The sequence below is a fragment of the Ursus americanus genome, chromosome 3, assembly GCF_024610735.1.
Source record: "Ursus americanus isolate L20-20 chromosome 3, mUrsAme1.1.p, whole genome shotgun sequence".
Classification (NCBI taxonomy): domain Eukaryota; kingdom Metazoa; phylum Chordata; class Mammalia; order Carnivora; family Ursidae; genus Ursus; species Ursus americanus.
Genome location: NC_142129.1, coordinates 68057772 through 68076005, shown reverse-complemented (window position 1 = coordinate 68076005; position 18234 = coordinate 68057772). Strand labels below are relative to the sequence as shown.

The following is an 18234-nucleotide window of genomic DNA, read 5'->3' as shown; positions in this document are numbered from 1 at the left end:
ATGAAACACTTTTTTTTAATGTAAGATTTTAATACAAATGATGCTCTTATTTTCCATTCTTGGCAATTTATGTAGTTACCTTCTTTATTTCCAACCTAGACCACAACACCAAGTCAAAGACTGAGAGTTAGAGGGGAGAAGGTCTTCTCACCTGGACAATGGTAATGGTAATAATACCTACTTTGTAGAGCTGCTCTAGGAATAAACCAATACATATAAAGTGTTAGACTTGTTCCTAGTATATTACAATTACTGAAAAATAGCTATCAGTATCTTTTTAAACATGATTATGCATCCACAAACATGGCAGAAATGTTAGACTTGTCTGACTTATCTAACAAAGATTTTAAAGGATCCCTGACAAAGATGCTTCAACGAGCAATTACAAACACACTTGAAACAAATGTAAGAAATAGAAAATTTCAGGGGGAAGAAAAGCCTGTAAGATATAAAAAAGACCCAAATAAAAATTTTAGAACTAAAAAAAATACAAAAATTGATGTAAAAAATTAAATGGATGGGCTTAACAGCAGAATGGGTAGGGACAAAAGGAAGAATCAGTTAACTGGAAGACAAAACAATACAAATTAATCAGTCTTAACAACAGACAGACAGTAAATTAAAAAATAAAAGTGAACAGAGCCTCGGGGACCTGTGGGATTATAAGAAAAACTAACATGTCATTAGAGTGGAGGAAGGAGAGAAGAAAGAGGTCAGGATTAAAAGAATACTAGGTGAAATAATGGCTGAAAATTTCCCAAATTCAGCAAGAGAACTAAATCTACGGAATTAAGAATCTGAGAATATTCACAATGAGATAAACTCAAAGAAGTCCATGCCAAGATACATTATAATTATACTTCTGAAAACTAATTAGATAAAGAAAAAATGTTGAAAGCAGCAAGAAAAAGAAACATTTCCTATAGGAGAAAAACAATTTGAGTGGCAGCAAATTTCTCACCAGAAAATCAAAGCTAGAAGAAAGTGGCACAGCATTTTTCAAGTGCTAAAAGAAAAGAACAATCAATTTATAATCCTGTATCCAGTGAAAATATCCTTCAGAAGGGAAGGGAAATCAGGACATCTTTAGATGATTAAAGTAAGAGAATTTGTTCCAAGTAAGTCTATCCTAAATTAATGGCTAAACGAAGTGATCTAAATGGAAAAAGAATAATAAATGGAGGAAGCTTATAAAATCTGAAAGGATGAAAGAAATGATAAGCAATATGAGTAAATGCAGTAGGCTTTTCCTCTCTTGAATTTCTTAAAGTATGTTTGACATGAACCACAATTATAACATTATATGATGTGATTCTAAATGTATGTAAAAGAAAATTTTAAGATCATTATATTATAAATGGGTGAAGGTAAAAGTACAAAAGGTAAGGTTTCTATATTTCAATTAAACTGATAAAATGATAACACCAGTATACTGTGATAAATGATGAATACATAATATAATATCCAGAGCAACCACTAGAATGCCATACAAAGAGATAATTCAAAAACACTATAATCAAAAGGGAATTCTAAAAAATGTTAAAGTAACTCTTAGAAAAGCATTAAAAAGCAGAAAAAATAGAACAAACAGAAGACAAAAATTTAAATGGCAGACTTAAGTCCTAATATGTAAATAAATGCATGGCATTTTAGAAGTCTAAATATAACAGTTAAAAGACAAATTATCAGAGTGGATATATACATTGCTGGTTGGATAGCAAATGGCACTCTGCCAAAATAGTTTGACAGTTTCTTTAAAAACTAAGTATGTAATTTTCAGAAGACCCAGAAAATTCCTGCACATTTATCTCAGAAAATGAAAATCTCTGTTCATACACACACAAATCTGTACGTAAATGCTTATAATAGCTTTATAACACCTCAGAATTGGAAACCATACTAGAAACCATCCAGATGTCCTTCAGTGGGTGAATGGTTAAACAAACTGTGGTACATCCATAATAATGGAATACTGCTCAGCAATTAAAAGGGGAAAAGCTGTTGATACATGCAAAAACTTGGATGAATCTTCAGGAAAAAAAAGGTACATATGGCATGATTTTATACATATAACATTCTTTTTAAAAATTTTTTATTATTAACATATGATGTATTATTTGTTTCAGGGATATAGGTCTGTGATTCATCAGTACAATACACAGCGCTCACCACAGCATATACCCTCCCCAGTGTCCATCACCCAGCCACCCCATCTCTCCCACCCACCTTCTCACCAGCAACCTTCAGTTTGTTTCCTGAGATTAAGAGTCTCTTATGGTTTGTCTCCCTCTCTGGTTTCATCTTGTTTCATTTTTTCCTCTTCCCCTATGATCCTCTGTTTTTTTTTTTTTTAATTCCACATATCAGTGAGATCATATCATAATTGTCTTTCTCTGGTTGACTTATTTTGCTTAGCATAATACCCTCTAGTTCCATCCACATCGTTGCAAATGGCAATATTTCATTTTTATTGACAGCTGCATAATATTCCATTGTATATATATATCACCTCTTCTTTATCCATTTATCTGGGCTCTTTCCATAATTTAGCTTTTGTGGACATTGCTGCTATCAACATTGGGGTGCAAGTGCCGCTTCAGATTCCTACATTTGCATCTTTGGGGTAAATACCCAGTAGTGCAATTGCTGGGTCATAGGGTAGCTCTATTTTCAACTTTTTGAGGAACCTCCATACTGTTTTCCAGAGTGGCTACACCAGCTTGCAGCAGTGTAAGAGGGTTCCCCTTTCTCCGTATCCTCGCCAACATCTGTCATTTCCTGACTTGTGAATTTTAGCCATTCTGACTGGTGTGCGGTGGTATCTCAATGTGGTTTTGATTTGTATTTTCCTGATGACGAGTGATGTTGAGCATATTTTCATGTGTCTGTTGGCCATTTGGATGTCTTCTTTGCAGAAATGTCTATTCATGTCTTCTGCCCATTTCTTGATTGGATTATTTGTTCCTTGGGTGTTGAGTTTGATAAGTTCTTTATAGATTTTGGATACTAGCCCTTTATCTGGTATGTCATTTGCAAATATCTTCTCCCATTCTGTAAGTTGTCTTTTGGTTTTGTTGACTGTTTCCTTGGCTGGGCAAAAGCTTTTATCTTGATGAAGTCCCAATAGTTTATTTTTGCCCTTGCTTCCCTTGCCTTTGGTGATGTGTCTAGGAAGAAGTTGCTGAGGCCGAGGTCAAAGAGGTTGCTACCTGTATTCTCCTCAAGGAAATTGATGGATTTCTGTCTCACATTTTGGTCTTTCATCCATTTTGGGTCTATTTTTGTGTATGGTGAAGGAAATGGTCCAGTTTCATTCTTCTGCATGTGGCTGTCCAATTTTCCCAACACCATTTGTTGAAGAGACTGTCTTTTTTCCATTGGATATTCTTTCCTGCTTTGTCAAAGATTACTTGAGAGTCTATTTCTGAGTTCTCTATTCTGTTCCATTGATCAATGAGTCTGTTTTGGTACCAGTACCATATTGTCTTGATGATTACAGCCTTGTAATAGAGCTTGAAGTCTGGAATTGTAATGCCACCAGCTTTGGTTTTCTTTTTCAATGTTCCTCTGGCTATTTGGGGTCTTTTCTGGTTTCATACAAATTTTAGGATTATTTGTTCTATTTCTGTGAAAAAAGTTGATGGTATTTTGATAGGGATTTCATTGAATGTGTAGATTGCTCTAGGTAGCATAGACATTTTAACAATATTTGTTCTTCCAGTCCATGAATATGGGACATTTTTCCATTTCTTTGTGTCTTCTTCAATTTTTTTCATGAGTATTCTATATTTTTCAGAGTACAGATCCCTTGCCTCTTTGGTTAGATTTATTCCTAGGTATGTTATGGTTTTTGGTGCAATTGTAAAGGGGATTGACTCCTTAATTTCTCTTTCTTCTCTCCTATTGTTGGTGTATAGAAATGTGACTGATTTCTGTGCATTGATTTAATATCCTGCCACTTCACTGAATTTCTGTATGAGTTCTAGCTGTTTTGGGGTGGAGTCTTTTGGGTTTTCCACTTAAAGTATCATATCATCTGCAAAGAGTGAGAGTTTGACTTCTTCTTTGTCGATTGGAATGCCTTTTATTTCTTTTTGTTGTCTGATTGCTGAGGCTAAGACTTCTAGTACTATGTTGAACAGCAGTGGTGATAGTGGACATCCCTGCCATGTTCCTGACCTTAGGGGAAAAGCTCTCAGTTTTTCCCCATTGAGAATAATATTCACTGTGGGTTTTTTGTAGATGGTTTTTATGATATTGAGATATATAACCTCTATCCCTATGCTGTCGAGGGTTTTATTCAAGACAGGATGCTGTACTTTGTCAAATGCTTTTTCTGCATTTATGGAGAGGATCATATGGTTCTTGTCCTTTCTTTTATTAATGTAGTGTATCACATTGATTGATTTGTGGATGTTGAACCAACCTTGCACCCCAGGAATGAATCCCACTTGGTCTTGGTGGATAATCCTTTTAATGTACTGTTGGATCCTATTGGCTAGTATTTTGGTGAGAATTTTTCCATCCATGTTCATCAGGGATATTGGTCTATAATTCTCCTTTTTGGTGGGGTCTGTGTCTGGTTGTGGGATCAAGGTAATCCTGGCCTCATAAAATGAGTTTGGAAGTTTTCCTTACATTTCTACTTTTTGGAGCAGTTTCAGAAGAATAGGTATTAATTCTTCTTTAAATGTTGGGTAGAATTCTCCTGGGAAGCCACCTGGCCATGGACTCTTGTTTGTTGGGAGATTTTTGATGACTGCTTCAACTTCCTTGCTGATTATGGGTTTGTTCAGATTTTCTGTTTCTTCCTGGTTTTGGTAGTTTATATGTCTCTAGGAATGCATCCATCTCTTCCAGATTGTCTCATTTGTTGGCATATAGTTGCTCATAGTATGTTCTTGTAATTGTTTGTACTTCTTTGGTGTTGATCTCTCCTCTTTTATTCATGATTTTATTTATTTGGGTCCTTTCTCTTTTCTTTTTGATAAGTCCGGCCAGGGGTTTATCAATCTTATTAATTCTTTCAGAGAACCAGCTCCTAGTTTCATTGATCTGTTCTACTGTTCTTTTGGTTTCTATTTCATTGATTTCTGCTCTGATCTTTATTATTTTGCTTCTCCTGTGTGCTTTAGGCTTTATTTGCTGTTCTTTCTCCAGCTCCTTTAGGTGTGGGGTTAGGTTGTGTATTTGAGACCTTTCTTTTTTCTTGAGAAAGGCTTGTATCACTATATACTTTCCTCTTAGGACTGCCTTTGCTGCATCTCAAAGATTTTGATCAGTTGTGTTTTCATTTTCATTTGTTTCCATGAATTTCTTAAATTCTTCTTTAATTTCCTGGTTGACCCATTCATTCTTTAGTAGGATGTTCTTTAGCCTCCATGTATCTGAGTTCTTTCCAACTTTCTTCTTGTGGTTAAGTTGGAGTTTCAAAGCATTGTGGTCTGAAAATATGCAGGGAATAATCCCAATTTTTGCTACCAGTTGAGACCTGATTTGTGACCCAGTATGTGATCTATTCTGGGAAATGTTCCATGTGCACTAGAGAAGAATATGTATTCTGCTGCTTTGGGGTGATGGAATGTTCTGAATATATCTGTGAAGTCCATCTGGTCCAATGTGTCATTTAAAGCCCTTATTTCTTTGTTGATCTTTTGCCTAGATGATCTGTCCATTTCAGTGAGGAGGATGTTAATATCCCCTACTATTATTTTATTGTTGTCAGTGTATTTCTTTGATTATGTTATTAACTGACTTATATAATTGGCTGCTCCCATTATAGGGGCATAAATATTTACAATTGTTAAATCTTCTTGTTGAATAGACCCTTTAAGTATGATATAGTGTCCTTCCTCGTCTCTTATAATAGTGTTTGGTTTAAAATCTAATTTGTCTGATATAAGGATTGCCACCTCAGCTTTCTTTTGATGTTCATTAGCATGGTAAATTGTTTTCCACCTTCTCACTTTAAATCTGGAGGAGTCTTTGGGTCTAAAATGACAGTATATCAGTATATCATTGCAGACAGTGTATCAATGGGTCTTTTTTTTTTTTTTTTTTTTTTATCCAATCTGATACCCTGTGTCTCTTGATTGGGGCATTTAGCCCATTTACATTCAGGGTAACTATTGAAAGATATGAATTTAGTGCCATTGTATTGCCTGTAAGGTGACTGTTACTGTATATTGTCTCTGTTCCTTTCTGGTCTAGGTTACTTTTAGGCTCTCTCTTGGCTTAGAGGACCCCTTTCAATATTTCTTGTAGGGCTGGTTTGGTGATCTCAGGTACTTTTTGTTTCTGTTTGTCCTGGAAGCTTTTTATCTCTCCTATTTTTGAATGACTTCCTAGCTGGATAAGGTATTCTAGGCTTCATATTTTTCTCATTTAGTGCCCTGAATATATTATGCCAGTCCTTTCTGGCCTGCCAGGTCTCTGTGTATAGGTATGCTGCCAATCTAATGTTTCTACCATTATAGGTTATAGACCTCTTGTCCTGAGCTGCTCTCAGGATTTTCTCTTTGTCTCTGAGATTTGTAAGTTTTACTATTAGATGTCAAGATGTTGACCTATTTTTATTGATGTTGAGGGGGATTCTCTGTGCCTCCTGGATTTTAATGCCTGTTTCCTTCCCCAAATTAGGGAAGTTCTCCACTATAATTTGCTCCAGTATACCTTCTGCCCTCTCTCTCTTTCTTCTTCTTCTGGGATCCCAATTATTCTAATATTGTTTCCCTTTGTGGTATCACTTATCTCTCAAATTCTCCCCTCGTGATCCAGTAGTTGTTTATCTCTCTTTTTCTCAGCTTCTTTATTCTCCATCATTTGGTCTTCTATATCACTAATTCTCTCTTCTGCCTCATTTATCCTAGCAGTTAGAGTCTCCATTTTTTATTTCACCTCATTAATAGCCTTTTTGATTTCAGCTTGGTTAGATTTTATTTCTCCAGAAAGGGGTTCTCTAGTGTCTTCTATGCTTTTTTCAAGCCCAGCTAGTATCTTCATAATGGTTATTCTGAACTCTAGTTCTGACATCTTACTAACGTCCATATTGATTAGGTCCCTGGCAGTCAGTACTGCCTCTTGTTCTTTTTTTTTTTTTTTTTGAGGTGAGTTTTTTTGTTTGTCATTTTTTCCAGAGAATAGATGAACGAGAGAACAAATGCTAAAAGTGTAATAACAACCCCAGAGAAATATACACTAAGCAAATCAGAAGAATTCAAAATGGCGGGGGGGAGGGGAGAAAAGAAAAAAAAAAAGAATATGGTCAGGCGGGTGAATAGAACAGAGCCATACACTAGATTTTCGGTATATTTTGGTCTGTTAGAAGAAACTGCATCCCAAAATTTTAAAGAAAGAAAAACTTACATATATACAAAAAATAAGGTTGAATACAATGGAGGGATAGAATATGACTTGCAGAAAGTGGTCGCTTTTCTGTTCATAGAGTTGCTGCTGTTCTTTTCTTCAATCTCCTGTTGAGTTCGTAGTTGTTCAGAATGGTTTGATAGCTATCTAGCTGAATTCCTGGGACCAGATGAAATTTAGGTCTCCTACTCCTCTGCCGTCTTGGACCTGTCTCTATACATAAAACATTCTTCAAATGAATAAGATAGAGCAGATTAGTGGTTGCCCATGGTTAAAGGATTAGGGATGGTTCTATAAAAAGACAACATGTAAGATCTTTGTGATGATGGAAATGTCATGTATCTTGATTATGTCAGTATTAGTACCCTGGTTGTGATATAGAATTACAGTTTTATAAGATTTACCACTTCTGGATTTTGCAAATCTGATAGATGAGAAGTAGTATTTCAGAACAGTTTAAATTCATATTTCTCTTATTACATGTGGAGCTGGGAAGTTTATAATATGCCTGACAATTTTGAAAAAAATATTTCTTCTTGAATGCTCTATTCATATTCTTTGCCCATTTTCTTAGAGAGGTGCTGGTCTTTTTCTCCTTTGATTTGTAGACACTTGTGATATATAATATAAACGGAAACATCTTTTTAAAAATTTTTAATTTGTCCTTTGATTTTGCTTTCTTTTTTTGTTATTTTTCACAATGAGAAAATTTTTAATGTAGTCAGAGTTCATAATCATTTCTCATTATATATAGTGAGTAATTATTAGAAAATATTTCTATACTCAAGTTACAAAAGAATTAATCTATACTTCTAGCTTATGTGTGGTTTTCATTTTATTATGTTTAGGACTCTGATCTATGGTGACATTCATCCCAATGTGAAAGGGAGGTCCAAATATGATTTTATCTTTTCTTAAATGGCTAACCAGTTAGACCAACAGCAATTGTAGGCAATCTCAGTTTTCATGGTTCAAATATGCATGGATTTCAGTTACCACAGTTCAGTTAAATAACACAGTTCAAATTTCACTTTATCACATTAGATTAGCTGTGAATAATTACATACAGTACAAACTTTGCTGCTAACTCTTCAGTTTGCAAATGACTACATAAACAACAGATGTACATCATGATCGGTGACAAATCATGCTCCTTCTTTCAAGGGCTGTTGGTAATAAGGTCACTGTACATCTGTTATTCTGTTTATGCACAGACAGTAAAGCATGTAGTTGTGTTACCTTCTTATTTCCCAGTGATAAATCCATGTGGCACTTTACCAAAATAGACAATGGGGAGAGAATTATTTAACAAAGATAAAAGTGTGGTAAAGAAATAAAAATGATAATGCTACAAGTAAGTTTGAATCAAACATAAATGGAATTATAGAAAAGACAGCTGACTGGGAGTGGTGACACTTCTGCTCTCTGAGAGAACGTATATGCAGCCAAACATTCTTGGTTACATAAATGAGGAACGGGGCTGTGATGAAAAAATGAAGATGTCTCTGAGGGAGTCATGCCCGCAAATGGAAAAAAAAATCACATTAGAATTTCAGGGATATCTCATAACATAGAAAGACAAAGGAAAAAATTTTGGAAGCTGATCCAAGCTTAGAAAGGAGTAGGTCAATAATCCAAGGCCTACAAAAGACACAATCTCTGTTTCATAAGTTATATGACAATAAGAAGAAGCTAAACACTGTTAAAACTACTCTTGATAAATTTTTGTAAAGAAATAAGATACTTTCATTCTCAATGTTTCTAATGTTTTAGAGTATGCTAATAAACATTATTTTTATTGTTCTTAAATCTTCCTATACATTTATAATCCACATCAAAGGAAGTTCTGGTGCTTTGACAAAAATGTTAAAAGATCGTAGAACAATTACAGTTACTAATAAGATTGCTTTACATGATGTCAGCTTGCATAGTCATTTTGTTGTTGTTGTTCCTGTAATACCATGCAAAGTGAGAACTGCCTGTAATAAAAAGGGTCCATCTATTCCCCAGCGATTTGGGAACTCCCCTTATATCATACACTACATTTCTGCATGTACTTGGGTCTATTATTGGAATTCCTATGCTATTCCATTTGATCTGTTTCTTCACACATCAACACACATTTTAAATTATAGAAGCAAGCTCACCAGCATTGTTACTTCTTTCTGAAGGTTTTTTTGGCTTTCTTTTATAAACAATCTTGCTTCAGAATATAGAAACATTTTTTTAAAAGAATACAGAAACACTTTTACTTATTGCTTTCAGTCTGCATGTCTTTTAATTCCTCTCCTGGCCTTATTATAATGTCTAGGACTTTCAGTACAATGTTACACCAAATTGTTGAGAGTAAGCATCCTTGTCTTATTTTCAGTATTAGGGGGAAGACATTCCAGTTTATAAAAAGATAGCAAATATCTCAAAGGCAAGTGTAAGAAATAAACCTCCAAAAAATACTAAGGTTAGCGGGAATAAGAGATTGGAGGAGAAATACATTTGTTTTCAGAACAAAAGTGGTTTATGTTCAGATCAGAGATTTGATCTCATAATTCCTACTGAGTTAATAAACCCTAAAAGCCAAGGTCTTGGATAACAATAAAAGTTTATTTTGGCTTCAGTAACCACCCAAGTCATCCTGAGATTCCAGCTGCACCAAATCTCACCCAAGCAGGTTGCCATTCATCCACTTCGATGAAAGGATGTAGAAAAACATATCTCTTCTACATCACATGATAGCAAATGTATAGCAAATACCTTCTGTATTTACCTAAGGTTGCATTATAGTTCCTGTTAACCTGCTGGTGTTCAATTAATTCTTTATAATTTTCAGGTAAGTTTTAGAAATGCTGATTTTGAGAATTGAATTTTTCCCTTATTTTTATGTATGGGCATGGTATTGATTCAACCATAAAATTAATTGCTTTACTTGAGGAAAATAGTATAAGTCTACAAAGTCCTCATAGCCATTTCAGCATGATGGCTTTTGCTCTAAATATTGTACAGCCCAGTTTATCAAATGTGAAAAGAATACTTAAGAACTGAGATATATGGTTATCTTTATGGCCTGGATACTAAAGTCTCTGCCAATTAGAATGAAGATTGATTGGGATGTGACTACTAGATATTTGGAGAGGTCCAAAGAAGTATGCAGGGAAACTCCATTTTGACTTGCTAAGCCATGCAAACCAGGGGAATAGCCCCTCCCAGAGCTGTCATTTCAGGGACCACTTTGCAAATGCAAGAGAGTTTGCCAGACAGCTGTTCCTGAAAGCTAAGTTTTTATTTTACTGTTTCCTATTTTTGTTTTGTGGAAGTATCTCCTAGACAATCAAATATTTGTGCTGGAATTTTTTCTTGTTCTGCCCATGCCAGACACAAAAGCCAAGAAAACATTCTATTTGTTTGCTCCACAGAAGCCATATGTAGATGGCTAAATGGCAGCACTGAACTATATGAAAAAACAAAAAGCAAAAAGTACAATTAGTTTATGAGATAAAGAAAGGAGAGAAAGAAAATGAGAAAGAAAAATAAAATCTATGTCTTATGTAGTTTGACATTATTTAACTTGAAGACAGTATTAAATATTCAAAATTTTATGTATGTATGTATTTATATTTTTTAAAGCTTTTTTTAAATTCCAGGTAGATAACATACAGTGTTATATTAGTTTCAGGTGTACAACATAGTGATTGAAAATTCCGGGGCGCCTGGGTGGCACAGCGGTTAAGCGTCTGCCTTCAGCTCAGGGCGTGATCCTGGCGTTACGGGATCGAGCCCCACATCAGGCTCCTCTGCTATGAGCCTGTTTCTTCCTCTCCCACTCCCCCTGCTTGTGTTCCTCCTCTCGCTGGCTGTCTCTATCTCTGTCAGATAAATAAATAAAATCTTTAAAAAAAAAAAAAAAAGAAAATTCCATCCATCACCCAGTGCTCACCACAAGTGCCCTCCTTAATTCCCATCACCTATTTCACCCATCCCCCTATCCACCTCCCCTCTATATCCATCAGTTTGTTCTCTATAATTAAGACTCTGTTTCTTGATTTGTCTATTTCTCTCTTTTTTCCCTTTGCTTGTTTATTTTGTTTCTTTTTTTTTTCAAACTTTTATTTAAATTCCAGTTAGTTAATGTACAGTGTAATATTAGTTTCAGGAGTAGAATTTAGTGATTCGTCACTTACATACAACACCCAGTGCTTATCACAAGTGCCCTCCTTAATACCTATCACCCATTTAACCTATTCCCCCAACAATCCCCTTCAGCATCCCTCAGTTTGTTCTCTATAGTGAAGAGTCTGTTTTCTGGTTTGCTTCTCTTTTTCCCCCCTATGTTCATCTGTTTTGTTTCTTAAATTCTACATATGAATGAAATCATATGGTATTTGTCTTTCTCTGACTGACTTATTTCGCTTAGCATAACACTCTCTACTTCCATCCATGTCATTGCAAATGGCAAGATTGCATTTTTTTAAATGGCTGAACACTATTAATACTATTCCATTGTGTGTGTGTGTGTGTGTGTGTGTGTGTGTGTGTGTGTGTATACCACATCTTCTTCATCTAGTGATGGACACTTGGCCTGCTCCCATAATTTGGCTATTGTAAATAATGTTGCTATAAACACAGGGGTGCATGTATCCCTTTGAAATAGTGTTTTTATCGACATAGATGGAACTGGAGGATATCATGCTAAGTGAAAGAAGTCTATCAGAGAAAGACAATTATCATACAGTTTCACTCCTATGTGGAATATAAGAAATAGCACAGAAGATCATAGGGGAAGGGAGGGGAAAACTGGGAAAAAATCAGAGAGGGAGACACACCATGAGAGACTCTTGACTCCAGGAAATAAACAGGGTTGTGGAAAGGGAGGTGGGGGTGGAATGGGGTAACTGGGTGATGGGCATTAAGAAGGGCATGTGATGTGATGAGCACTGGGTGTTATATGCAGCTAATGAATCATTGAACACAACATCAAAAACTAATGATGTACAATATGTACTATAGGTTGGCTATTGAATTTAAATTTTAAAAAAAGGAAATAGTGTTTTTGTATTCTTTGGGTAAATACCCAGTGGTGCAATTACTGGATCATAGGGTAGATCTATTTTTACCTTTTTGAGGAACCTCCATACTGTTCTCCAGAGTGGCTGCACCAGTTTGCATTTCTACCAACAGTGCATGAGGGTTCCTTTTTCTCCTCATCCTTGCCAACACCTGTTGTTTCTTGTGTTGTTGATTTTAGTTATTCTGACAGGTGTGAGGAGATATGCCATTGTAGTTTTGATTTGTATTTCCCTGATGATAAGTGAAAATGAACATCTTTTCATGTGTCTGTTGGCCATCTGTATGTCGTCTTTGGAGAAATGGTCTGCTCATGTCTCCTGCCCATTCTTAAATTGGATTGTTTGTTTTTTAGGTGTTGAGTTTTATAAGTTCCTTATATGTTTTAGATACTAACCCTTTATTGGATATCTCATTTGCCAATATCTTCTTCCATTCCTTAGGTTGCCTTTTATTTTTGTTGATTGTTTCCTTCACTGTGCAGAAGCTTTTTATTTTGTTGTAGTGCCAATAGTTTATTTTTGCTTTTGTTTCAGTTGCCTCAGGGGACCTATCTAGAAAGAAGTTGCTATAGCCGAGAGCAAAGAAGTTACTGCCTGTGTTCTCTTCTAGAATTTTTATGGTTTCGGGTCTCACATTTGGATCTTTAATCCATTTTGAATTTTTTTTTGTGTATGGTGTAAGAAAGTGGTCCAGTTTCATTATTTTTGCATGTTGCTTTCCAGTTTTCCCAAGAGAAAGAAATCCAAATATATAACTAAAGAATATCAGTAAACCATGAAAGAAAGGCAAGAAAGGATCAGGGAGAATCTTCAGAAACAACCACAAAACGAATAATAAAATGACAATAAATATATATCTATCGATAATTACTTTGAATGTAAATCGATTAAATGCTCCAATCAAAAGACATGGGGTGTCAGAATGGGTAAAAAATCAAGACCCATCCATGCTTACAGAGTGACTCATTTTAGACCTAAAGATACCTGCAGATTGCAAGTGAGGGGATGGAGAAGCATCTACCTTGCAAATGGATGTCAAAAGAAAGCTGAAGCAGCAATACTTATATCAGACAAAGTAGACTTATTACAAAGACTACAACAAGAGACAAAGAAGGACATTATATAATAATAAAGGGGAAATCCAACAAGAAGATATAACAATTGTAAATATTTTTGCACCCAACACAGGAGCACCCAAATACATAAAACAGTTAATGACAAACATAAAGGAACTTATCAATAATAATACAGTAGTAGAGGACTTAATTTTTTAAAGATTTATTTATTTATATGAGAGAGAATATGAGCAGGAGGAGAGGGGGTACGGAGAGGGATAAGCAGACTCCCCACTGAGTGAGGAGCCCAATGTGGGACTCGATCCCAGGACCCTGAGATCATCACCTGAGCTGAAGTCAGACGCTTAGCCTACTGAGCCACCCAGGCACCCTAGTAGGGGACTTTAATACCCCACTTACATCAGTGGACATATCAGCTAAACAGAAAATCAAGAAGGAAACAATAGCTTTGAACAACACACTGGAACAGATGGATTTAACAGATATTTTCAGAGCATTCCATCCTAAAACAGCATAATACACATTCTTTTCAAGACAGAAAATTCTTCGGTATAAATCACAAAACAAGTCTCAACAAATTCAAGATTGAAGTGATACCATGCCTCTTCTCTGACCAGAACACAATGAAACTAGAAGTAAATCGCAAGAAAAAATCTGGAAAGACTTACAAGTACATGGAGGTTAAATAACATGCTACTGAACAATGAACAAGCCAACCAGGAAATAAAAGAAGAAATAAAAAAGTACATAGAAACAAATATTCAAAATTTTAAAATCTTAATAGGTGGCCACCTTTGCAACAAATATTTTTTTCCTAGTTGTGCTCTTCCTTTTTTCGCATTTTTAAAAATTTTATTTTAGTTCCAGTATGGTTAACATATATTGTGCCCTTCTATAATAAATTAGAAAATATAACTATGTGTTGGTAAAACATATACACACACGCAACAGCAGCAACAAAGAAACAGTCTCTCATATACATAATGCTCAATACTGTTAGATAAATGTTCCAATCTGGGGCTCTAAATATATGGATGCTGTTACCAGCTGGTTTGGATAATTAATGTTTTTCTAAATTATATTATTTCAAGAAGAATACAATTTTGTGTCTACATCATTCTACACTGTTTGGTAGGAAGAAGAATAGTTTGTGTTAGGATTTTTAAAATCTGTATGTCAACTTTGGAGCCTCTCTTCTGAAAGTATCCCTTTAAATAAAATAGAAACCCCTGAGGTCTGGGGAATGACTTATGTGGGCATGAGGAAAGGAGGGTCCTGGGAGTTGCTGATGTGTATTGCTCATCAAGACTATACTCCTAATTTGAAAATTGCCAAAAAGAAATCTGTTGGAAGGACGTCACCCACATGCACAGAATTTTAAAAAAATTTTTTTAAAGATTTATTCATTTGAGAGAGAGAGTGGGCACCTATGAATAGAGGGAGGGGCAGAGGGAAATAATCCAAGCAGACACCCCGCTAAGTGGGGAGCCCCATGCGGGGTTTGATCTCATAACCCATGAGATCATGACCTGAGCTGAAACCAGTCAGAGGCTTAACCCACTGAATCACCCAGGTGCCCCATGTGCTCAGAATTTTAACAGAGGGTTAATGCGAGGAAATGTGAAAGGGGTCATCCAGATGAAATAGAAAATAGAGGAACTCCTTAGGAAAAGGTACCACATATCCTGGAAAGTTCAACAAAAGATGGAACATAAGAGAAATCTCTTCCTTTCTCTACACACCTGTAGGATGACAAAGGAGTTCCATGTAGGATTTCATTTGAGAAAAAGGAATTTCAGCAACTATGATTGGGAAGCCATCAGATTAGATAGCATTCATGGTCTCTTTCAACTATAAAATATGTAAGAGCAGAATGTTTATGGTGTTATTATTTGTTGTAGTGAAAAATATTGTGCCCTGGGCAAAACTTCATGATTATCAGATTAGTGGAAACATATCCATGCTCATCTAGGCTTTTCAAAAAAGTTAGATATACATGTCCTCTTCAGCCGTTCTTGTCAAGCTTCAGTTTCTCTTCCTGGGAAGTGTCTGGTTTTGTCAATGGCCCAGCAGTTTGCCAATGGGAAATTACCCTTTGGGATGAGCTGTTCCTTTATTCATATTATCAAGGCTCTATCAGATCTTGTAGGAACATTGTTTCAGTGGCAAAGAATCTGCAGGAAGATGAGAAATTAGGCAAACAAAGAGTAATAATATTATAATTTTTAAAGCCCACAGAAAAAGAAAAAGACGAACCAAGAAAATATCGTGATGTTTTTCTTCAAGACTAAAGGGAAGTCTGATGTCCTGATCCTCTTAACTCAGGTAAGGCAACAAGTAGTTAATAGTTGTTAATATGAACGGAAAAACTCAGCGACAGTGTTATCTGTTTTAATGGACACCTTCCATTTCCTTTTTTCTCCCAGGCATGGTTCTGTCTCTTGTAGGAACAAAGTTGGTCATCCACAGACTGATACATTATGAAATTCTGCCTGTCAGACTTTCTGTGGAAACAGGGTCTGCCAATCATGCTTCTGGTTTTATGCTTACATAGAACCTTCTGCAGAAACCCACTCTTCTCTCTATTAATGACAAATTCTAACACGTGTTATTTTCCTGTCAAACTTTTTATTCCCCTCATCACTGTTCAACAGATACCTCTAAACTCAAATTTGAAGATTTAAAGTTTATCCTCTATTTTTTCCACCTTCTTGTATCCCTCCTCCATAAGTATTAGATTTCTTTATAAGGTGGGTATTCTGATCCTAGATTTCCATTCTATTGATCCATCTTCTCCTAGACATTTTAAAGTTTCTGTGCTTTCTATCTCCGTGTTCAAAATCTCTTGTTATCCTTTTCTTTTACAACTCTGAATATGATGTCCTAAGTTACATCCTTCTAGTAGTAGTTAATTCTTTATTAAGTATTAATGTCTTCATCTTCCCAGACTCCTTTTGTCCTAGAATATTGACTCTAATTATGTGAGTGATGGGCTCAGAGCATTCAGATGGGAAAATATTTTTAACATATATAACTTTTTAGGGTACCTGGGTGGGTAAGTCAGTTAAATATCTGCCTTCAGCTCAGGTCATGATCTTGGGGTCCTGGGATCGAGCCCTGTGTCAGGCTCCCTGCTGAACAGGGAGTCTGCCTTGCCCTCTCCCTCTGCCCCTTCCCCCTGCTTGTACTCTCTCTCTGTCTCTCTGTCTCTCTCTCCCCCCACAAATAAATAAATAAAATCTTAAAAATAAATAAAATATACAACTCTCAAAAAGTCACTTATTCACCAAAAGCTGTAATGGATCTTACTAAGATTATATTTGAGTTTTATTTACCTATTGGAATCTGTCATGGTGGATTAATCTTTCTTCTAAATTATCTCTAATCATTTGTAGAGTGTCTCTGCAAAAATAAATTAAAGGAGTTATTTGGCAAATATCCAACTTATATAATGACTATAAAATATTGATTTGGGTGAATTCCTTCCCCAAATGGACTCTTGTCCAAAATTATCCAGTTTGGTTGTTCTCATAAATTTTTCATACAAAATACAAGAGTTTTCTTTACCTTAGTATTATAAAAATCTAGTTTTTGTAGTTTTGTTCTATTTTCTCTGGAACTTAGGTGACTATATATTTGGCAAGATTCCATTACAGGAATGACGTCACGAAAAGTAATAAGCCAAGTGAAAGATTTCCAGGTTTCCATAGATAAGATATATTACCTGTGTTTATACACAGGCAGATGGGCTTGGCCTCATCTCCCCAAATCCACGCTAGAAAGGGGTTATTGCATTACTTAGTCTTTATCAATTCTCATTAAAGACTCACTGGTAACAATTGTTGGCATAAAAATCACCCGAAGCAAAAAGTCCACTCTACAAGTGTGACTTCATCAGGGATTTACATATATAACAAAGTCAAAATTTATTTCTTATTATTTACTCACATCCATTAGTTAATTTCATCCAAGTAGTTCAAAGTGATTAAACAGTTAAAAACTTGCCAGAAGTCAAATCTCCTTTAAGAAATTAAGTAGAAATGTAAGTTTGTTGTGTTTGCCAGGGAACTAATTTATAGTATTTACAAGTTAATTCATCTTAAATGTGTTGTGTATGCTATCACTTCAAAGGTAAATTGAGAATAAATAAAACCAAATACCTAACTACTTCAACTATTCATCTTTGGGTAATTTCTTCTCTAGTCTCTGGCTGAAGCATAATTAATTTGCATATTTCCTCTCAGTCTGTTGATTAAGGGACCTAATACTCTCACAAAGTAATTTACTTAACATGAGCAATTATGTACATCTCAAGCATCCCCATTCACAATACATGTTCTGGGACTTCAGAAAAGATGACTTCATTTCATGTTAATTAGATTGAAATTAAAAATCCCACCAGAAACATAAGGTCATGTTCCCAAGACTCACCTCATTTCCTTTCTCAGAGTAAATATATGAGAAGATTTACCGTGCTTCTACATGCAGCAATGAAACTTTTAAACAAACTAATCTTAGTATCTAGTATTTTGTCTGGAAAAATATTAGACTGTTTTGGTGGACTCAGTAAAGTTTTAATCATCTTGGGAGGCCTAATGTGGATATAACAGTTGTGTGTATGTGTGTGTATATGTGTGTGTCTTCGTGTCTTTGTGTCTGTGTGTATACCCAAGGTTATTTCTTCATCAAAAAATACCAAAGATCATTATGTTCCTTTGTAGGAGGTTAGATGG

The 18234-nt window shown here is 35.4% G+C and overlaps 1 protein-coding gene across 1 annotated transcript in view; it reads left to right on the top strand.

Annotated features, from left to right (window-relative positions):
* Positions 1–18234, top strand: part of GNGT1 (G protein subunit gamma transducin 1) — a 205731-nt gene that overhangs the window by 118233 nt on the left and 69264 nt on the right. The window contains exon 4 of the mRNA XM_087861074.1: positions 15733–15826. Within this exon, the coding sequence (XP_087717200.1) occupies positions 15773–15826 (54 nt within the window). The 5' untranslated portion in view covers positions 15733–15772. The remainder of the gene's footprint in view (positions 1–15732; positions 15827–18234) is intronic.